Raw genomic sequence first — 23,682 nt, forward strand, 5'->3', positions numbered from 1 at the left:
TTGAACTCAAAACCCTTGCCCTGCTTATCAAGTGGTGGGATTTATACATGTCTAACACCATAGCTGACTTTATAAATTTTTTTTCATTAAAAAAAAAACTTTTATTTTATGTGTATGAGTGTTTCTACTGAATGTAAGTGCACCACATGGCTATAAAGCCCAAAGAGGCCAGAAGAGGGCGTCAGATCCCCTGGAACTGGAGTTGTTCACCACCATGTGGGTCTTGGGAGCCAAACTGTGGCCCTTTGCAAGAGCAGCCAGTGCTCTTAACTGCTGGGGCTTCTCTCCAGCCCCAGAATATAGATTCTTAAAAAGAGTTTGTTAGACTCTTTCTGTAGGCTAAGGATCTATTTCAGTCTCAGAAGGATTTTGAGCAGTCGTAGAACCTTTAGCCTAACTGAAAAATGAGTGCTCTGATGAAGTTTGTGCACACATAGATCATTCCATAGTTTCACATGAAGAATTAAGTGCTACATTTATTTTGTAATGTTACTTTTCCACTTAGCAGTTTGTGTTAGATATATTAATATATATATAAATAAGTGAATGGTATACCTTTGTATATAAATAACATAATTTCAAGTTTCCAGACTGTTTTGATTATGAAAATTACAGGGTTTAAAATTACTTAAGTGGGGCCTGCAAGATGGTTCAGCTGGTAAAAAGACTTGCCAAAAAAGCCTGGCAACCTGATTTTTGATCCCCAGAATCCATCTAACAATGGAAGGAGGGAACCTACTCCACAAACAGTTTGCATCCAGGATGGAAGATGCGGTGGCTAGGGAGATAGCTCAGTGGGAAAGAGTTTTTGCTATGTAAGCATGAAGACCTGAGTTTGTATCCCATGTATCCACACAAATCTAAAGGGGGCTGTGTGCCTGTAATCCTAGGGCTGTGGTGAGTGGAGACAGAAGGATCACTGGGGCTTGCTGGCCACAAGCTTAGTTCCAGGTTCAGTGAGAGACCGTCTCTCAAGAGATTGATAGCATAGGTCATCTGATGTCCTCCACTGGCCTCATATGTGTGCACAGGGGTGCACACACCCACACATACACAGAACATGGAGAGATGGAGATATTTGTTGAAGATGGTCTGAGGTCAGTGCAGGTTGAAATAATGGTTCAGAATCAGATGTGTAACCCTCTTCAGACTTATCTTGGAACTAGTATTTATTTTTACCCTAAGCTTGGATAACTGAAATCAGCATAATAGATTCTTGTGAAGTTTTAGGTAGTGTTGCGGGTTCTCCTCAGGCCAGCTGTGAAACCCTAACCTGGATAGGGTCGCCTGCCAATTGGGGGGGCAAGAGGCGTGGAGTCACAACACACAGACTCTGGGAGTCAGGTAGAAGCAAGCACTAGGAGAGGTGCTGCAGGCTCATTTAATGCAGGAGGGGGCAGGCCTTATATTTCCCTTTTCTCCACCCCAAGTCCCTTTAGTCAGCATATCATTTTCTGATTGGTTTGCGCCACGCAGTCTGTCAGCAGTCACTGCGCTCGTGATCAGGATACAGAGGCATCGGCTCCTTTTGGCGGGCTATTTGCAGACCAAGAAGTGAAGTGAATTCTTGCTGAATCCCAGGGCTCTGGGTCCACGCCACCTTTGGAGGCCTCCTGCTACATTTCCCCCCTTTTTCTTTAAAAATGACTGTCCAGCGAGAGCCTGTAGGCAGCTCCGCCTCAGGATGACCCCAGTATCATGGACTGTGCCTGTCTTAGGTTGCCCTATTCTGGCATGAACCTGACCTGTCATTAGAGCATGGGCATACATGTCCATGGCCTGGCTTAGGTTGATTCAGCGCAACAGGATCTTACCCGTCATTGGCTACCAGCCCTCCAAGGGGTATCGTCCTGGGAGATCAGTCGAGGTGGGGAATTATCTGTAGGAAGCCTCGTACATTTGTGCAAGCCAAATCTGTCGGGCTGCATAGGGCGGATTGAAATCATCTTCGTGTATTGCTCTGAGGGCCTGATACACCAAGTGATGGAAATTTTTTGACTGTGGGAATGAAGAACAAGACGTTTAAGAAGTAGAAAGAGAAGAATAATTATGCCTGTCAGGAGTAGGTAAGTGACAATCCAAGACGGGTCAAATAGTGCTTTTAGATTAGACCAGATTTTCTCTAAGAACCCTGAATTGATGTCCAGCGTCGGGGCGCGGGTATAATTTAGAGCAACAATTTGATTAGTTAGTAATATACAGTAATTAAGAAACTTTTCATTCCAGTGGCCGTGAATATAGTGCACGAGTTGTAGGCGCGCTTCAGTAATACTCTGTATTTTTATGGGGGGGGGTGAGACAAAGTGACCTAAAGCGAGGGTCACAAGCTAGCAGAGCCATGTCTTTGGTAATTGCCAGCTCTTCACATAAGAGATCAATTTGTTGTTGTAACACATTAATTGCCTGGTGATGCTGATTGATAAGGGATTGAGTGTGAAAGGTAGAGGAGGTTTTGGACACAGCCTCATTGAGTGTCTCCACAGTAGTGGAGGATTGGGTGATAGCCACTGCAGCGGTGGCAGCTGACCCTAATGCAAGGATGATGGCTGAGTTGAGAGCGGCAGTGACCCCGAAATCCCGTTTTAAGCGGGGGGCTTGTGAGAAGGCTGTCTGCTCTATAAGGTCAACAGAATGGAAGTGGGTTGCATTGGTGACTGGAACCCAAAACGCCATGGGTTCACACATAAAGAGAACTATGTGAGCTGGATGGTTCCAGCAGGCCACAAGTACACAGGTGGTGTTGGTATTGGAGCAGTTGAGTTGTCCCTGAGGGCCGGAGGTAACATTGGCTAGCAATAAGGCAAATGGGGGCTGCACGCAAATGGGGGTAGGGGGCCAGGATGTTGTGTGATCAATGGATGTAAGGATTTTGTTTTTGGCACAAGTAGAGGGATTGGTGTTAATGTAAGTGCCGTTGGAAAGCTGAAGGCCCTGCTGTGCCAGTAACGGCCTCATGTCCATGCAGGCGTGTGGCCCACAGAGGTCCCAGTTACTGCGGTTGGCATGGGAGATCTTAATGCTGCAGGCATAGGTGGGGGCCAGTTGTCTCCAAGATCCTAGGGGGTGATTAGAGGGTGAGTGGCTGAAGTGGCAAAAGGGAGGGATGGCATGGTTGGGCTTAGGGTGGCATCTCTGCCACGGTATAGGGAGCGTGAGGAAAAAGGGTGCAAGGGAGCGTGTGTGTGGGCAGTTGGGGAGCGGTGGGCGTAGAATGGCATGGCAAAATGGGGCCAGAGGGGTGGCAGTCCCCTCCGCCTCTGCTGTTATTATTGTCCCCAGTGCAGCAAGGACTGAGGTTACATCGGTGTTGTTGAAGGTAGGGGAAAGGCCCTGGAGTTGAAGCATGTAACCTGAGGAGGCACTGCCAGTATAATCTTGGATGGTCAGGTTAAATAGCCCAAGGCATGAGGATGCGCTGTTGGTAGTGAAGCACAGAGAGTTATTTAGGGGCTAGGAGCCATTGAATGATTCCCAGGAAGTAACTGGGTCCATGGTGGGGAGGCAGTTGAATAGAGGGTGGGGTAGGCTGGGGAATGAAGTGATAAGGGCAAGAGTATAGTCAGGGAGGGGACCAAGGCCCAGAGATCATGGCCTGTGGCAGGGGCGGGGAAGAGCAAACCAAAAATCCAGATAGCGGTGAGGTTTCTGGGTCCTGGGAGTCCTCTTGGTCGGTGGCTGGTCTCACATCTCTCGCTGGAACCCTTACTGGCTTTGTTTCTGTCTGAGGAAACACACAAGCATAGCCTCTCCCTCTTGTTAACAAGGGGGCGGGCGGTTGCCATTGACATGTTACGGGGTCCTTCCATCTCACTAGTGGCAGGGGTGTAGGCCTAGGTACTGTATCCCAGTGTTTTTAGGCCAGGCTCAACCCATTTTCATCGAATGATGGGAAATTAGAGCCAGGTGCGAGTCCCTTTTAGCCCCTACGGGTAGCAAATTTTCATAATGTTTCTTTGAGGGTCCTATTTGCTCGCTCCACAATGGCTTGTCCCTATAGATTATAAGGGATGCCAAGGGAGTGGCTAATTTTTCATGTTGACAGGAATGATTGGAATTGTAGAGAGGTGTAAGCTGGCCCATTATGAGTTTTTAGGGCCATGGCACTCCCATTACCAGCATTGCTGATTTGACCACCTTAATGGCGTGTGAGGCCTTTTCACCGGTTTGAGTGATGGCGAAAAGAAAGGGGGAGTAGGTGTCAACAATGACATGGACATACTTAAGATTACCGAAGGAGTTATAATGGGTGATATCCTTTTGCCAGAGGGAATTGTGTAGGAGTCCACATGGGTTAACTCCATATCAATAGAGGGGGCCTAAGGGAGCAAGGAGTGCACATGTAATGCAAGATCTGCTCAGATATTTGCATTGAGAGATGGGTAGGTCGGGTAGAAGGCGGTGCAGACTGTGAGGAGAAAGGTGAAATTGTTGGTGTAAGGCTCTGGTTTGTTCTAGTAGGCGAATCTCTAGAGACGTAATAAGTTTATCTACTTTGTCATTTCCCTTTGCCAAGATCCCGGGGAGCTTGGTGTGTGATCTTATGTGGGAGATGTGCCAGGGCCATTGTCTGTTATCTAAGATAATCTGGAGAGCTCTCATGGTTTTAGCATGGGATCCTTGTGGCCTTTTACCTGAGCAAAGGGAAGACATCTGAGGGCTTGAACCACATACTGGCTGTTGGAGAATATATTACAGGCAGTTGTATGCTGCCCATTGTGGGTGCTGGGTACCAAATTTGTGTACTCTGCAAGAGTAGAAAACACTCAACTATTAAGTCATCATTCCAATCCCCAAGTCTGATTGTGTGTGTGTGTGTGTGCACGCATGTGCAAGTGTGTGGAAGACAGAGGTCAAATTCAGATGTTGTTATGCAGGGGTCTCTCTCTCTCTCTCTCTCTCTCTCTCTCTCTCTCTTCTTTTAGGGTATATGCATGTATTGCCTGCATTTAGGTAAGTGCACCCATGTCACGCAATGCCTGTGGAAGACAGAAGAGGCTGTTGGGTCCCCTGGAACAGGAGTTACAGAGAGTTCTTAGCTGCCATGTGGGTGCTGGGATTCAAACCCGGGTCTTCTGCAAGAACAGGCATTGTTCTTAACTGCTGAGCCATCTCTCCAGCCCCCCTATTTTTTTTTTTTTTTGAAACAGTCTCTCTCACTGTCCGAGGTAGCCAGGTTGATCCACACCAGGGGGTCTTGCTGCCATAGCGCCCTCAGGACACCATTTTTAGTCCAGAGGATCAAGGCCAGTAATGGTTCTGCTGGGTCATGACGTCATAGTGACGCAGACCAGAGTATATAATCTATCTTATTAAGAAGATCCTTAGCTGACTGGGTGAGAGGGATCCTTGAAGTTGGTGAATTATGGACTTCCAGCAGGGAGAACAAGGTCGGGAATTCCAAGTCAGGAACTGGTATAAATTGTTTGAGCCAGTTTATAGTCCCACAGAATTCTTGGAGCTCCATCAAGGTATATACATTTTTCAAGATGGAAGGGTTAAGCAGTTTAATTACAGTATCTATATGGTAGCCAAGGAATGTGAAAGTTTGTATGTATTGTAACTTGTCTTGTTCAATGTGGAGACCTAGACATTCTAAATTGGCAAGTAGACTGGGTATTGCTGCCTGTAAAGTATTGTGCAATTTGTGTGCTAGTAGTATGTCGTCCATATACTGGATGACATTTAGGTCCTTGGGGATGTTGGTTAAGGCCTTATTAACATATAATTGACAGATTGTGTGGGGCTATTTTTCATACTCTGTTGTAGTACCTTCCATTGGTATCTCTTGGCTGTTCTTTGAAAGTTGGACTCCCATACTATGAGGGCAAAGTGAGGTCTATCTTGTTCTGCTAGGGGGATTTGGAAGAAACAATCTTGGATATCAAGTACTATGATATGATGGGATGGGGGGATAGCTGTTGGGTGTGGTAAGCCCGCTTGTAGCGAGCCCATCTTTTCCATCTGGGTATTGACTACTCTAAGATCTTGGAGGAGTCTGTATTTCCCTGATTTCTTTTTAATAACAAAGATAGGGGTATTATGTTTACTGAGAGAGGGCTCGATGTGGCCAAGCCTCGGTTGTTCAGCTACCAAGTTTTTGAGGGCAGATAATTTAGATTCTGTTATAGGCCACTGGTCCACCCACATGGCATCATTAGAGAGCCAGGTGATGGGGATCAGCTCGGGGGCCAAGATTGGAGTCGATCCCGGGCGGGCAGTGGCCGTTAGGATTGGGAGTGTTGGGTAAGCCGTTGTCCTTTCCCTGATAGTCCCAAGTTGTTTTGGAGCATGATATCATCATGAAAGGCATGGTCATTCGTGGTAAGGACCACCCCTGTGTCTTTTAGGATGTCTAGGCCCCATAAGTTAACGGGGAATTTCCACTACTATGGGGGTAACTGTGCCCTGGTTCCCATCCAGATCCTTCCAATACACTGGACGTGTGAACAGCTTGGTATCTTGTTTTCCTCCAACTCCTTTTATTGGTAGGCCTGGCCGGTATTTCCAATGAGGAAATTTAAGGGATTCAATTTTTGATATAATGGTGACATCAGCCCCTGTGTCTACTAGGCCCTTTATGACAGTCCCATCTAGGAACAGGGTCTTTAGTGGTGAGTGGTTGAGGATTGGGAAAGTCCATAATATCTGTCTCTTTTCCCCTCTTTGGGCAGGCCTGAGGGGCGCCCCGGGTGGAATTTAAAGGACCCGAGTCCAGTTGAGGCTGTGACCTACAGTCTTTAGCCCAATGGAACCGTATTTTGCACTTTTGGCAGCAAGCCTTGGGGTGGGCTGTATCTCTTGGGCAGTGACTACGAAAGTGGTCAAGCCCCCATAGTTCCAACAGCCTTCCCGTGCGCCAAAGTGGGCAGGTTTTCCTTGGGACAAAAGAGTCTCCAAGGAGGTGGTCAAAGCCTCAATTGGGCCCACCCTGGCATCTAAGTCTCTAGTAGCAAGTACCCATTTGTGAATGTTATCATTGCAGACAGGCACAATAGCATTACAAGTAGGGATGTTTAGTTCCTCCCAAGTTAACTGTTTGATAAGCACCTCCTGGGTGGGTCCAGACTCCACCCTCCGCTCTACTGCCTCTGTGACTTGGGTAAGGAAGTCCCGTGAAGGACTCCCATGACTGTTGAATCAAATTATGGAAAAAGACTTGTGGGTCACCGGGGGAACAACATTTAAGGGCCTTAAAGGCCAGTCAGAAACTTGTTGGAAATAGGCATGGAGGCCAATAATAGACTGGGAGATGGGGTCAGTATATTGTCCGCGTCCCGTGAGCATGTCCAACGTAATGTTGAGGCCATATTGGAGATTTAGGCATGCCTGGTTTTCAGCCAGTTTGTCATAGTCTGCGCACCAGTTTAGAAAGACTGAGGGGTTGTAAGATTGCCTTTAGTTAGCTATACCAATCGTCGTAGGTTTGTAAATGTAAGGACCACTGGCGAAGAACCTGTTCGAAATATGGGGAGTCAGGGCCCAATTGCTCAGCTGCCTAGCGGATAAGAATGAGGTCAGCGAGTGGGGTTGGCAGCCATGGATGCTGCGCTGCATCGGGGCCAAGGTTAACGGAAATGTGGACAAAGGTGGGCGAAGCTTTAAGGAGGGCGGTCTAGGAGGGAAGGGCATGTTAGCAGGGGAAGGGGCGGGATGGGTATTGGGGTGGGGAGAGAGTAACTCAATCCACGGGTAATGGGGTGGGGCAATTTCTGGGCATGGTAGCTCTAGAGGAGTATCCTGAGATATAGGCAAAGGAGCTCCTTCCTTATTGGAAGTGGGCACAGAGTCTGCATCCACCTCCAGGTCCAGGATGTCCGAGGTTGAGGTAATAGTCAGACCTACATTAAATTGCTCCTGGCAGTATTTGTTGTGGGCTGAGATGACTTCGTCAGGAGAGGAGGACTTAAGGCTAGCAATGATGGCTATGAGGATCGGTACGAACGATGCGGGGGGAGTGATCCCTGACCTGACCTCCCTTTTTCGGGCCATGAAGAGGACCCGCATCCATGTGTTAGGGTCCCACATGTTTTCAGGGGAGACCCACGGAGCCAAATTAGTGGCTTCATCCCAAAAGTGTTCGATATCTTTTGGTTTTACTTTCAAACCTCTGGTTTTAAGGAGCACCTTGAGTGCTGCTGTTTGTGATTCCCTGCATTGTGGTGGTAAATTGCCCACTGTGGGAGGGTCTCATGAAGGGAAATTCACCACAAAGGTAGAAGATGAGGGTGACTACTAAGAGGGCACAAAGGAAGCAAAGAAGCACTGTGAGCCACTCGGATGTAAACTGCCCTGACATGTAAAGGTGTATTGGATCAAAATGTCTTGTGCTCAGTGAGGAACTTCTGGAGGCTGTGACACCTCTAGCCGTTTGCTCACGCGTTGTCTCCGGGACAGGCAACAGGGTGACCCGAAGCCTGGGCTCTGAGTTTGGGGTGGATCAGCCCTTATGTGAACTCACCGGGACGAGCCGACGGGGGGGGGGGGCTGCCGTCATGGGCTTTGGGACCACATGGTGGAGTGTGCCTCCCTGATCTAACAAACTAGTCCAACAATAAAGATGGCAGACAGAGTGGAGGGGACAGAGGAGGGGGCTACTTGCTTACCCTTGAGCAGCTGAAGAAACAGACAAATACAGGGGCCTACTTACTGAACAAACCCAGGTTCTGGGTGTCGCCAACGCTGTGGGCAGGAGTCTCTGTTCAGGCTCCAGGTGTTGAGGGTTCTACTCAGGCCAGCTGTGAAGACCCTAACCTGGATCGGATCCCTTGCCGATTGGGGGAGCAAGAGGTGTGGAGTCACGACACACAGACCCCGGGAGTTGGGTAGAAGCAAGCACTAGGCGAGGTGCTGCCGGCTTCTTAAATGCACGCTGGGGCACACCTTATATTTCCCTTTTCTCTGCCTCCAAGTCCCTTTAGTCAGCGTATAGTTTTCTGATTGGTCCATAACACGCAGTCTGACAGCAGTCACTGGGCTCGTGAGCAGGGTACGGAGGCGTGGACTCCTTTTAGCGGGCTATTTGCAGACCAAGAAGTGAAGTGAATTATTGCCAAATCCCAGGGCTCTGGGTCCACGCCATCTTTGGAGGCCTCCTGCTACAAGGTAGCAGTGTGATTCCTGCTATCAGTTTAATTCAGCCAGAATTACAGTTGCCATATCTGTTCTTCCACTTAAATAAAAGTCCACTGATGTTTGCTGATTCTTTAATTTTTTTGTTTTTGTTTTTGCTTTGAGTCAGGTTCTCTTTGTATCTGCAGCTGGCCTGCAACTTGCTGTATAGATCAGGCTGGCCTTGATCTCAGAGATCCATCTGCCTCTGTCTCCAGCATGCCAGGATCAAAGGTATGCACCATCACACCTGGCAATTTCTTTTACATTTTTATTTTCAGGTTGTTTTTTAAATTCCAAATCTAAGACTAATTCCAAGTACCTAAGGGATGTGAGCACTGAGTTTCTGTTTTGTCCTAAGTTATGTTTCTTAAATCACAAACCTTGGAAAATAGAATTTTAGAAATACATTAATTTACTTTGCACAAATCAGTGACATTTCATCAATATTGAGGCTAAGGAAAGGATATCATACTTCATAAAGTTACTAGCAAGACTTATTTTTCAAACTTTTCATAAAAGTGCAAACTTGTTGAAATTTATTATTTATTTATTGTTACTATTACTCTGTGTGTGTGTGTGTGTGTGTGTGTGTGTGTGTGTGTGTGTGCGCGTGTGTATGCTGTAGTGCATTTATGGAGGTCAGAGGACAACTTTCAGGAGTTAGTGCTCTCTGTCCACAGTGGGTTCTGCGGATAGAACTTTTATTCATTTATTTTTATTTTTTCAGAGTTTCATACACATATATAATGAATTTTACTCATTCCCGCTGTTATCCTCTCTCACTTCCCTCTCTCCAGCTGAACCCTTCTTAACAAGTCCCCTCCTACTTTCATGTCTTCTTTTGTGTGGAACCCACAGGGTATAATTAGCGTTGCCTGCATGAGCATGGGTGGGAGGTTACCTACTCAGTATGGGCAACTTATCAGTGGCTACACCACTGAAGAAGGTGACACTCCCTCCTTCTAAGCAATCATTAACTTGCCTGTATACCCTCAGGGAGGGAGTGTAGCCTTACAGACCCTGTCACATTCCATGATGGAATGTTGTCAGTCTCAATCTTGTGCAGGTCTTGAGCAGTTTCTCACAGCTGCTGTGAGTTCATGAGTGCACAGTCTGTCATGTCCAGAAGACATTTTTTTGCTGCACATCTCCCCATCCTTTGGCTATTCCATTCTTTATGTTCCCGTTTCCCTGCTATTCCTTGAGTATTAGGTGGGGCGATATAGATGTCCCATTTAGGGCTGAGCCCTCTGTCAGTTATTGTTGGCACTTTGACCAGTTGTGAGTTTCTGTTAGCTGCTGCCTGCTATGGTAGAAAGCTTCTCTAATGAAGGCTAGGTGCAGCACTAATCTGTGAACATGAGCATGTTTATTTAGGAGGTGGTTTGACAACATAACCTTTTTCCAAAATAGCAATAGGAGATGCTTTGAGCTCTCCGTCTCCACGAACAGGTTACAGTGCAGGCAAGACCTCCCAGCCTAATGTTTTTTGTGTCTGTGTCTTCTGCTCTCTTTTGATTGTCCTCTGTCTCACCTGCATTGACCTCTGACAATTTATTCAGAAGTCATTGTTTTCATATGCCATTTGTCTTATCCACTAACCTGCTAGAAAATATTTTCTGTAGTGTCTTTCAGGATTCAACTCAGGATCATTATCTTGTTATTAAACTTTCTCTTTTTATCAAATAAAAATAACTTCCTTTTATGTAGACTTCTAGCATATGTCTTGTTTTGTTTGGGATAGTATAGGTATGCATCTGTTTTAAAAAATTACTAGTAGCAATGTGTTTTGCTTTCAGAAGGTATCCTGGTTTGAATGAAAAGTTACATGTCTTTCGAATGACATCTGTCCTCTTCAGTGGCTCTAGCTAGTTATATATTTCCCCTTTTCTGGAGACTTGCAGGCAGGGTTTATTCTTCTGGCACTTAGATCTATGCCTAATTCATAGTTTGGGTGCAGTGAATATGAATGAGTAGGCAGAAGGGTTGGATGCCTAGGGGCTTTGAATGTGGAAAAGGGCAGAGGATAGCAATTTCTGCACAATGGCCTGTTGAGGAATGGAACTACCATGAAGGACCTATGCTCTGATAACATTCAATCCAGAAGACAATGGTGTGGCTTCTGAGTTCTTTTTTAAAAAAAGACTTATTTTTATTTTTTAATTCTGTGGGTATGTGCACCTGAGTACAGATGCCCCCAGAATACAGAGGAGGATATCAAATTCTCTGCACTTGGAGTTACAGGAAGTTGGTGAGCCCTGAAGTGGGTGCTGCAAGAACATTACTCATTCTGCACCACCAAGCTATCTCCAGCCTCTTTGAGTTTCTGAGGGACGTAAATGTGATGTGCTGTGAGTGCAGTTTTCTTCAGGGTTCTTGTACTTGGGATTCATTGACATTTTTATATGCGAATTTTTAATTTTCATTGCAAGCCTAGAAATGTTCATGATTGTTACTACCCTCTGCTTTTGGACAGCAACTGAATTTGTTTCATTACTAAAAGCGAACTTTTTTATGTTTCATTTCAGATAGTTTCTCTTTGCTTATTTTCTTTTTTGGAGGCAGGGCCTCACTGTGTAGCCCTGGCTAGCCTGGAACTTGGTAGATAGATCATTCTAGCTTCTAAGTCACAGAGATCTGCTTGCCTTTGCCTCCTGAGTACTGGGATTAAAGGGGTGAGCCACCATGCCAGGCTCATCCTATATTTTCAAATTTAGCAAAATTTCTTCACCAAATTATTATTCTAACCATGGATAATTTTGTAGCTTTTTTCCCATGTGAATTTATTGAGTCTTTATGTCTTACATGTTCCTACTTAGCTTCCTGTACTAAAACAACAACAACAGCAACAACAACAACAAGCCTGTATATGAATAAAGCCTACATAGTGCTCTGACTTAGTAACTTTCATACTTGCTGGCTTTGAGTCTGTTTCATTCGGTTTTTATTGCATGCCTGGTAACTTTTGTTTGCATATCAGACATTTTATGTTTTACCTTGTTGGAGGTGAGTGACTATTTTTTATATTCCTGTAAGCTGTCCCTGTTCTCCCCTTCCTTGCCTTCCTGTCTTTATTTTTTATTCTTCCACTTCTTGAATTTCTAGGATTACAATCATATGCTACCACATCTGGTGTATTCCTTTAAGTTTTCTTAAACTTCATTCTGGAATATGATTTATTTGGAACTAATTTGCTAATTTGGAGCTTGATTTTAAGATTTGTTTGGCAGACCAGAGAAGTTTTAAGTTTAGGGATGATTCTTATGCATTATTATCTCAATATCCAGTGCTCTAAGTATTTTGAGATGCTTCTCCTCCTCTCCTTCTTTTTCAGTCCCTCCTTAGCACCCCCCCCCATTTCTTTCTTTCTTTTTTGATGAAGGTGTGTTTTTGTGTAGCTCAGACTGAACTGGAAGTCTTCATGCCCCAGTTTTCTGAGTGCTGGGATTTTAAGTATGTGCTACTGTGTCTAGCAGTTGAGATTTTCTGATCTGGTTGATGGGAACAGGCATTTCTGGGCTTAATACTGGGTATCAGTTGCTGTTCCCTTTAGGCTCCTGGGTGGAACTCTTTGTTAGGCCTTGAATTGTTTCCCCACATGCATACAGTAATGAGCACTTTGACTAGTTAGGGAGCCCATCTGCACTCTAAAGCTCTTTCTCTTGAGTAGCTTCCAGTCTCTCTTTCATACACTGGCTTGAGAACTTAAGCTACATTGTCTCCCTAGGAAAACTGATCATTTTCTCAGCCTAGTGAGGCTGTGAGGTTTTACCTATGGTCTGCTTGCCTGCTCTGAGCCTGGACTTCTCCAGTAGCAGGTGGAACAGTTGTGGGACTCAGTAAGTGTTCCTGTCGGTTATTCCCAACCAGGCATTATCTTGAAAACGACTGCTACATGTGTCTTTGACTTCAGTTATTTCTGTCAGGAAAGTAAATAGTGTGGGAGTTTGTTTTCACTTAAGTACAGTTTTTTTCTTTTTAAGTTTCTGATTGTGATAAAAACACAATGTGTAAACTCTGCTGTTAACTCTTAAGTATACAATTCAGTTATGGTAAGTATATTCATACTGATCTACAGTACAACTCCAGAATATTTTCATTTGCAGAATGAAGCTCTGTATCCATCAGATAGCTCTGCATTCTGTTGACCTCTACCATCTCACAGCCACATTCTTAGGTACCTCATAAAGTTGAGGTCGGTGGTGTGTGTGTGTGTGTGTGTGTGTGTGTGTGTGTGTGTGTGTGTGGGGTGTGATTGGTTTATTTGTTGTCTTGTATCCTTAAGGTTTGTCCATGTTGTAATATGTGGCAGTTTTTATTTCACAGATGAATAGTATCCCATTATGTATATATGACACATTATGTTTATGATTTTATCCCTTAGATACTTGGGTGCCTCTACCTCTTGACTGTCTGATTAATCCTTAAGGTTGGTGGGTGTGGAAATATCTCTTAAGATTCTGCCTTCAGCTCTTTTGGTGTTATCCCTAGAAGCAGGAGAGCTGGGCTACATGTATGGCTGTTCTATTTTGTATAATTTTGAGAGAATTGCTATACTGCTCTCTCTAGTGCTTACATCATTTTACAAACATACGAGCAGTGCACAGAAGGTTCCAGTTTTCTTAATTAAGTTTGAAGGTTTTTTTTTTTTTTTGGTCCTTTTGAGACAGGGTCTCCCTGTAGCCCCAGCTGTCCTGAAACTCACTATGTAGACCAGGCTGGCCTTGAATTCACAGAGATCCGCCTGCCTCTGCCTCCCTAGTGCTGGGATTAAAGGTGTGCGCCACCATGCCTGGCAAGTTTGAAGGTTTTATATTTAAGTTTACCTACTTTCTTTAGCTTAGGGCGATGATGGTGGTTATGACGAAGAGTCTGTTGCAGTGGTGGAGTCCTTGTGAAGGACTCAGGTGTAGTATTTGGGGTTACCACCAGGCCTTTGAGAGACAACAGAGCATTTGGTGAATGTCTGCATTTGGGTGAAGGCGTATTTTATTCCAATGATGCACAGATCATTTCTCCAATGCAGTGTGGCTTCCTGGCTTTTACTTCAGACAGAGCATTCAGCTGTTTTTATTATTCCTCAGAAGAGGGAGACAAATAGGGATAACCACTGACTTTTTTTTTTTTTCATTTGTATATGAAAAATTGTTGGGAATTTGTCACTGTATTGATAAGACTACTGGTTTAGTAATGCCGTTGGGTTGAATCTAGTAGTCTGTTTGCCAGAATCCTGATAGCTTTTTGGCTGTCAGTTAAAAATAAAAATGTTCTTAGCTTGGTATGGTGGTACATGCCTTTAATCCCAGCAGTCAGGAAGCAGAGGCAGGAAGATATCTTTGCGATTGAGGCCAGCCTGGTCTACATAGTGAGTTCTGGGCCAGCTGGGGCTACAGAGAGGACCCTGTCTCAAAAAGACAAAATTCTTATTAAACTATATTATATGTAATAATTGGTTTCATTATGACATATTCATACATATATGTAATGTATTTTGGTTCTACACACATCCCATTGCCTTCTTTGTTCTCCTCTCACTCCTTATTTTTCTTAGAACCCAATGAATTTCATTAAAGTTACTAACAGGAACATGGGTAAAGAGGTATTTATAAGTGTGTCCACTTACCACTGAAGAAAATGACTCTCTTCCTCATCAACCATGAATTACCTATAATTCCTCAGAGAGGGGTGTGGCCTCACGAGTACCTCCCCCCTCTAGAATAGGATGTTGACTGTTACCCTGTTGTGCAGGTCTTGTGCAGCTAGTTATAGCCACTCGGAGAGTTTAGGAGTGCAGCAGTGGTGCTGTACTCAGAAAACGGCATTCTCCAGCACTCCACCCCTTCCTCAGGCTCTTAGATTCTTTTTGCCCTCTCCTGCAATGTTCCCTGAACCTTGGGGGGTGGGGTGGGGCATTATAGATGTCCTGTTATGGCTGAGCATTCAAACGTCACTCTCATCACCTTGATCATTTATGAGTCTCTGCAATTACCACTGTACAAAGCTTTTCTGACTAAATAACAGCAACACTAATAATCTACACTAAACATTATGTAGGTGATTCAACAAGTGCATCATGTCCATTTATCAAATCCACATTAGTAGCTTCCCATCCAGGGCCTGTGAACTCCCTAGCTACAGGCTTTTAACTGGGTTTATAGTGCCAGATATGAATTTCCTCCTGTTGAATGGGCCTCAAATCCAGAAAGTGGTTGGCTACACTATAATAGGCTGTAGCACCAGTGTATACATTTTGCTTGGGCTGTTGGTAGTGTTACACACACAGTCCACAGCTGAGTAAAATGGTTGAGGATAATTTTTCCCCTAGCCACCTGCATAGTGCCTTCCAGCGCTCTGAGGGCTAGCTAGCAGCGGGGAAATCTTTCGGTTCAGTTCCGGCGTGATTTTTCTATGTCTTAGGACCAGAGCATTTGGTATCTTCTTGCCTGTCATAGTTTTAAAAGCTTATTTATTATTTGTTTATTACATTTTGCTTATTGATAATGAGTTTTGCTTTTGCCTTTTAAGCTACTGTTTAAAGAAAGACATTTAAAAAAATTTATTATTTTTATGTATATGAGTGTATTGTCTGCATGTATATAAGTGCACCTGTGTTGTGCAATACCTTTGGAGGTCAGAAGAGAGCACTGGAGTCCCCCAAAACGAATACAAATCTAACCCAGGTTCTCTGCAGCCAGTGCTCTTTACCTCTCAATCATCTTTCCAGCCCTTTATTTTTAAAAGATAAGGTCTTTATGTGTGGCTGGCCTGGAACCCTAAACTGCATATGTGGACCAGGCTGGCCTCAAAAATCATAGAAACCTACCTGCCTCTGTCTCTCGAGTGCTGGGATTAAAGGCACGAGCCATTATGCTTGGCAAAAGCATATTTTTGCTTATTTTATCAGATGATTCGTGAGGAAAATACTATAATATCTGCTATCTAAACTTTGAAGTTCACTTAATTTCTAGTCATAATTTTTGAAAAGAACCACTGGTTGAGATCTGCTATTGTTATCACTTTGTTCCTGCATCCAGTGAGCAGAGGCAAATATTTAAGTAAAAGTATTCAGTAAACAGTTTAAAATAACAAATTTGGGGTTGAGGATGTAGATCAATTGGTAGAATGCTTGCATATCATGAATGGAAATCTGGGTTCCATCCATGGCCCTGTATAACTAGGGTGTGGTGGTGAATGCCTGTAATCCTAGCACTGGGAGATAGCTAATGCTGACCTCTTGATTGTCCTGCCTCTGCCTCCCAGGTGCCAGGATTACAGTTGTGTACCACCTTCTTCTATTTAATGACCCTTGTAGATCTGAGGTGAACTCTGCATGGAATCATAAAGACTACATAGGAATTAACAGTAAGACTACTTGTAGTTTACTAGCTAGTTATTTTAATTAATGTAATTAGCATATAACAGAAGTTAAAACAATAGTGTAGTGATTAAGCAATTATTTATAAAAATGATCCTGAATTTCAGATTTTTAAGTTTACCCTTAAATATTGCCTAGTAATTCAAACATAACAGCAGAATATAGTGTGGCAATTCAAATTTTAAAAGTGTAAAGCTGAGTGAAGTGGTGCAAGTCTCTAATCTAGAACTCTGAAGGCTGAGGCAGGAGGATTTCTGGGAGTTCAAGATCTTCAGCCTTGGCTAACCAGTGAGCTGTAAGCTAGCCAGGACTACATAGCAGGACCCTGCCTCAAAACAACTTGAAACCCTAGACTCTACAAACAAGTATATACCGTCAAAGGTTTTGTTTCAGTATATATTATAGATGCATAATAAAAAATTTTGAGGTGCTGAAAGCTTATTGATTTGACGTGGGTACAAGTGTGCTCCCTTCGAAGTTTCATCAAGGTGCGTATTCAAGTTATATATGCTTTTCATATTTATATTGTATTCTAATCAAATTAAAGAAATCGCTATAGAAAAACTAACCTTTTTCTTTCTTTGAAGGAAATGATCATTGACAAAGTAAATGGACAGGCTGTTCCAAGATATTTGATATATGACATAATTAAATTCAATGTAAGTACCTCTTACAATTTATAAAATTACAAAACTTGTCACTAAGACAATATATATGTTATATATAACTTACATTTTATGGTTCTAGGGATTGAATTCATTGCCTCACATATGCTAGGCAAGTACTCTACCATTGAGCTATACCTCCAGTCCTAAGATTACAGATATTTTTAACAAATTAAAAAAAACATTTAAGCCAGATGTGATGACACATACCTAGAGGTGGAGGCAGGATCAGGAGTTTTTGTTTGTTTTGTTTTCAAGATAGCATCTCATATAAGTGGGGGTCTCATGGATGTGGGAGCCTCATGAGACTCTGTCTTGAGAAAATATGTAGATGGGAGGCTCCCACATCCATGAGACCCCACTTATATGAGATACTATCTTGAAAACAAAACAAACAAAAATTTAGTCATTTAATTAAACCATGCTGAAAACATTTTAGGATTCTTGCATTAAGTATTTAAGATTTGAAGATTTATAGCAATATTTTAAAAGCTGGTTTTTTGGGGGAGGATATACTTTACTTTTACTATACTTAATAGATTACAATATTAAAATTCTGAATTACATCATTCCCAGTTACGTGCACTTTTTCATGGTATTTTCAATTTCTTTAGTTTTGCTTGAATTTCTGTGACTGAAGCTAGAGCTTCCAGTTTGAAGAACTTCAGATTTAGGAAACATCAGTTTTTCATTTTGTTTTTGTTCATTTTTTAAAAAAAGATTTATTTATGTTTATGTGTATGAGTGTTTGCCTACATGTATAAAAGTTCATAATGTACATTTCTGGTGCCCTCAGAGGCCAGAAGAGGGCACTATATCCATGAAACTGGAGTTAACAGATGGTTATGAGCCCCATGTGGGTGCTGGGAACTGAAACAGGTTCTCTGCAAGAACAGTCAATTCCTTTAACCACTGAGTCATCTCTCCAAACCCTTGTTCTTTTTTATTATTGCTTATAATCCTTACATAGTACAGAATTAGTGAATCTTATTATCTATGGGGCAGCCATGTTCACTTTTGTCTATATAGCTAATCTTGTGGGCTAGGGGATTGTCTTTGTTTCCTTGGTGAATGGTGAGTGCCTTCTTTGTTGGACTCTGATCCTGAACTGTACTTCAGTGTGAGTTCTTTGGGCACTTCCTGGTCTAGGAACTCTATTTGAAACAACAGCTGCTAATACTCAAGAAAACAGGAATACTTGGAACATGCTCAAAAGTATAGAGAGTAATATAAAAAATACTCATGGACTGACCGCACAGATTTTTTAAAATCTCCATTCCTTTTTAACATAGTGCTTGAAACTTTTGCAAGAACAATAAGACAAGAGAAGGAAGTTAAAGGAGTAATAATTGGAAAAGGAGAGACCAAATTATCCCTCTTTGCAAATGATATGATATTATGCCTAAGAGACGCCAAATATTCCACAAGAAAACTCCTAGAAATTATTAACACGTTCAATAAAGTGGTAGGTTACAAAATTAATCTGTAAAAGTTTGTAGCCTTTCTATATACCAATAACAAGAAATCAGAAAAAGTATATGGAAACACTTCCTTCCACAGTAGCTGCAAAAAAATTAAAATATCTTGGAATAACCTGACCAAAGATATTAAAGCCCTCTACAGTGAAAATTTTAAATCTTTAAGGAAAGAGATTGAGGAAGACATCAGAAGATGGAAGGACCTCCCATGCTTATGGATCAGAAGAATTAATATTGTGAAAATGACCATCCTACCAAAAGCGATTTATAGATTCAATGCAATGCCAATCAAAATTCCCATGACATTCTTCACAGAGTTGGAAAAAAAAAAATCCTAAGATTCATATGGAAGCATAAAAGACCTCAGAGAGTCAAAGGGACCCTGAGCACTAAGAGCAATGCTGGAGGGATTACTATACCAGACTTTAAACTGTATTACAGAGCTATTGTCATAAAAACAGCATGGTACTGGCACAAAAATAGACCCATAGATCAATGGAACAAAATTGAAGACCCAAATAGGAGTAAATGCAATTTCAGCCACCTGATATTTGACAAAGGGGCCAAGAGCATTCACTGGAGGAAAGACGGCATGCTCAGCAAATGGTGCTGGCAAAACTGAATCTTCACCTGTAGAAGAATGAAACTCAACCCCTGTCTTTCATCTTGCACAAAAGTAAACTCCAAATCGATCAAAGACCTTCATGTGAAGCCTGAAACCCTGAAACTGTTAGACAAAAACATTGACAATAACCTACAAGATATAGGTATAGGAAAGGATTTTCTAAACTAGACATCAACTGCCCAGGAAACAAGGTCAAGAATCAACAAATGGGACCTCCTTAGACTAAAAGGCTTCTGTACATCAAAAGAAGCAACCAAGGGAGTGAAGAGAAAACCCACAGAATGGGAGAAAATCTTCACCAGCGACACATCTGATAGAGGTGTAACATCCAGAATATATAACGAACTCAGAAAATAAAGAATCAAGAAAGGAAGTAACCTAGTAAAAAGATGGGCTAAGGAGCTGAACAGAGAGTTCTCCAAAGAAGAAATAAAGATGGCTAAGAAGCATCTTAAAAGGTGTTCAGCATCATTAGTAATTATGGAAATGCAAATTAAAACCACTTTAAGATTTCATCTTACTACAGTCAGACAGGCTAAGATCAAGAGAACAAATGATACCAAATGTTGGAGAGGATGTGGGCAAAGGGGAATGCTCATCCACTGCTGGTGGGATTGCAAACTTGTTCAACCCCTATGGAGAGCAGTGTGGAGGACCCAAAACTACAAATGAACCAAACATTTGACACAGTTATACCACTCCTTGGCATATACCCAAAGAACTCATGCTATTGCAGAGTCACTTGTACATCCATGTTTGTTCCTGCTCTTTCCACAATAGCTAAGAGATAGAAGCAACCTAAGTGCCCCTCAACTGACAAGTGGTGAACAAAAAAATCTGGTATATTTACACAATGGAGTTCTGTTCAGAACTAAAGAAAGATGACATAATGAAATTTGCAGGTAAGTGGATGGATCTACAAACTGTTATACTGAGTGAAGAACAGAGACTCAGAAAAATATCAAACGATATGTCCTCCCTCATATGTGGATCCTAGCACCAAATCCTTCTAAGTGAGTATGTATCCAGACATAACTACAGGAACCAGGGTAATGAAAAGGAACCAGGGTGGTAAAAGAAAAGAAAGAATCTGAAAGAGAACAGTAGGAAACAGGCATTAATAAGGGAGATATGGATAAAAATGTTATTTTAAGGGAAGGGGGAAGGGATGGTTATACAAGGAACCTTGGGGATAAAGAGAAAGAAGGAGCTCAAGAGAGGTTAGACCATAGGAGAAGGTTATTATTAAGGGAGAAATGGGAAAAATGGGGGGCCTTTAAATGGGGAAACCATGGTAGAAGGGTTAGACAATGTGAGAGATAAATGCCTAGCTTGTTTTAAAAAGCCAGAAGGAACTATATTAATCAAGCAACTTACTTACAAATTATACATACAACTAACTCAAGGAATATAATATGTGTCTAGGCAAGGTTTATCTGAGAATGTTTGGTCTTTGCCCAAACTTTGTCTACATAGCACATGGCAATTAAAAGTACTAGACTGGTGGAACTAACCTTCTTTGATGTTTAACAGCCATATTTTGAGGCCTATACTAATTTGGTCCGAGGTCCATAAAGGTCAGTTTTTGCTCCAAGCCCTCCTAGGTCACCTAAGCTACAGGGGACTATGAGCATCTCTCAAAATGTCCTGTAACTCTGGTGCATCACCTGTCCTCTTGATCAAGGAGGCCATAGAGATCCAACCAAATGAACTTGAGCCAATGTCCAGTCTACAAAGAGGATGGCCAACACAAAGGAAACATTTCCTCCATGCTTCCAAGTGAAGCCAGACGTGGTTGAATAAGACCATAGACTCATCTTCACATAGATGGAACTGGTAAAGGAAAGGAGCCAGGGACGACTCCTGGGCCCATGTGATCCCTGAGGAACAGATCCGCAGATGACCTTAAGAGTAAAAATAAATTGGTTTTTCTGGGCCAACGGTATGGTCTTAAACACTCAAAAGGAAGTATAACCAAAGATTAAAGGGATCAATATAACTCCTTAAGAGTCCATGTGTATAGCTAGAAGCTACACAACAAGAAACAATGCCAGGCAGGGGATACCTTCCTTTGAGTTGTTGGCCAGGGTGGCCCAGGAGACTCCCAGACACTAACCCACCATAGAAGTGGGAAAATGAACAGCAGACCCCAGTTTTATCTAAAGGAATATTGGCAACTGATTGCTGGTAGACGAGGAAGAACTGATCGTCCTAAAACAAGGAACTCTAGATAGACTGACTAGATTCAGCAGATAGACAAGCATTGGAGAACAGCTGGGGGTGCCCACAACACAGTGGACAGTAACAGGGATTACAGAGTATATGGGCTCCAGTGGGGGGGGTGGGGGAAACTATGGGAGGGTGCCATTTGGTATGTGGGTATATAGATGAATAAGATTGCTTGGGATATTTTGTATGAAATACAAAAAATCAACAAATAAAAAAATGAGTTATAGTTGAGGAGGATGCATAATAATTTACTCCATGTTAATTAACAGAGGTGAAACACATTACCATTGAAATCTACCCAATGATTTTATATCCATGCTCAGGTGGATCTCAGAAAGTAACTGACGGTGACTAGTAATAATAAGATACATAGAGATTAGAGACGCATGTACAAACATCTGTGTTAGTAGCATTAAAAATGAGTTTTTCTGTATGAAACAGTATATTTTAAAATGAACTGGAGATCTTTTTAAAGGTTTAAAGCTTCTTCAATTTTATGTCTTATAGGGTTTATACTGAGTTCAATGTTGTATAACTGTATTAATTCAACTGTGAATCTAAAAATTTACAGCCAATACTGAAAGAGATATATCTTTGCTCTGGAAATTGTTATTGAATATGTTAATCCTGTAATGAAATGCTTCTTCTAATCATGTGGTTAAATAAATAATTTTAAAAGGTTTTCAAAAATTAACCTTTATTCATCCCCGCTCCACCCCCCCCCAGCTTGCTTGTGTATGCCATGACTTATGTGGTGTTCAGAGGTTCTCTCCTTCTACCGTGGAGAGGCTGGGGATCAAACTCAGGTGTTTAAACTTGGTGGCAAGTGCTTTTACCTGCTGAGTCATTTCACCTGCCTCAGATTTGTTAAATCATAATGCTTTTCATACATTAATCTCTCTCTCTCTCTGGCTGTGTGTATGCATGTGTTCATACACATTTGAGAGCCACATTGTTTTTTGAGACAGAGCCTCTCACTGAATCTGGAGCTCCTTTTATTTTGGTGGCCAGTGAGCCCTGGGATCTACTCCCTCCCGTGGCAGAGTTACAGGCTATGTGCTGCTATGCCTGATTTTTTAATATGGGTTGTGTAGGTCTGAACTCAGTTCACCATGCTTGCCCAACATGCACTGTATTCACAGATCCACCTCCCCAACCCTACATTCACAATCTTTTAAAAACACTTTACCTACTTGTATCTGTATCTTTGAAATGTATGTACTGTACTCAAGAAAATTAAAAAAAAAACCTCTTTACTTATTTTTATTTTATGTGTTTGAGTTGTTTTTTCTGCATTTATGTTAAGTACACCGTGTGTGTGCTGGTGCCTTCAGAGGCCATAAGAAGGCATTGGATCCCCTGAAACTGGAGTTAGGGATTGTTGTTAGCCAGCTTGTGAGTACTGGTAACTGGACCCAGGTCCGTTGGAAGAGCAGCAGTGTTCTTAACCACTGAACCATCTCTCTAGCCTTGAAATGTATGTAGCATACTTCTGCAAGATTTCTAGAGTTAGTTAAATGTTATTGTACTATATCATGATCACCAACAATTATTCCACATTATGTTCTTGAGGTTTACGGGGTAGTGTGCATAGAGTTAGTTCATTTACTTGAATTATTGCAGGGCATTGTGCTCTAATAGAATTGATCCTTTTTTCTTTTGATATGCTTTTGAGTTTCCATTTTTGTTTTCTTTTGGGGGAGGGTGATTTTTGCTATCACAAGTGTATTGAGCAGTTTTACGGTTTTCCTTGTGTATAGAAGTAAATTTCTCCAAGACAGATCTCACTGTGGGGTGGTATTCTCTCAGGAAGTATTTTTTGCTTGTTTGTTTCTTAGTGTGTGCATGTGTTTGAGTATGTGTAGCTGCATGTAGATTTGTGTGTATGTAAATCAAAGGACCACCTCAGATGTCATTCACAGGCATACCTTTAGACAGGGTCTTTCATGGCCTACAGCTCACCAATTAGGTTAGGTCTGTTCAGTAAGCCTCAGGATTCATCTGTCTCGATCTCTCCAGTGATAGGATTACAAACATGGGTATACCATAATATCTGGCACTGGAAAGTATTTTTAAAACAAAAAGAGAAATCAAATTAAGATTGTGTTTTGTTTCTCCCAGTTGTTAGTAAAGTTGAACATATTTCATGGTCTGTGTGTGTGTGTGTGTGTGTGTGTGTGTGTGTGTGTGTGAGAGAGA

General features: G+C 42.4%; 1 protein-coding gene across 1 annotated transcript in view; it reads left to right on the plus strand.

Moving 5' to 3' along the window:
• Positions 1–23,682, plus strand: part of Rngtt (RNA guanylyltransferase and 5'-phosphatase) — a 281,017-nt gene that overhangs the window by 54,531 nt on the left and 202,804 nt on the right. The window contains 1 exon segment of the mRNA XM_008831840.3: positions 17,074–17,145. Coding sequence (XP_008830062.1) covers positions 17,074–17,145 — 72 coding nt within the window.

This window comes from Nannospalax galili, unplaced genomic scaffold (assembly GCF_000622305.1).
Source record: "Nannospalax galili isolate Female #2095 unplaced genomic scaffold, S.galili_v1.0 scaffold375, whole genome shotgun sequence".
In the NCBI taxonomy this organism is placed as follows: Eukaryota; Metazoa; Chordata; class Mammalia; order Rodentia; family Spalacidae; genus Nannospalax; species Nannospalax galili.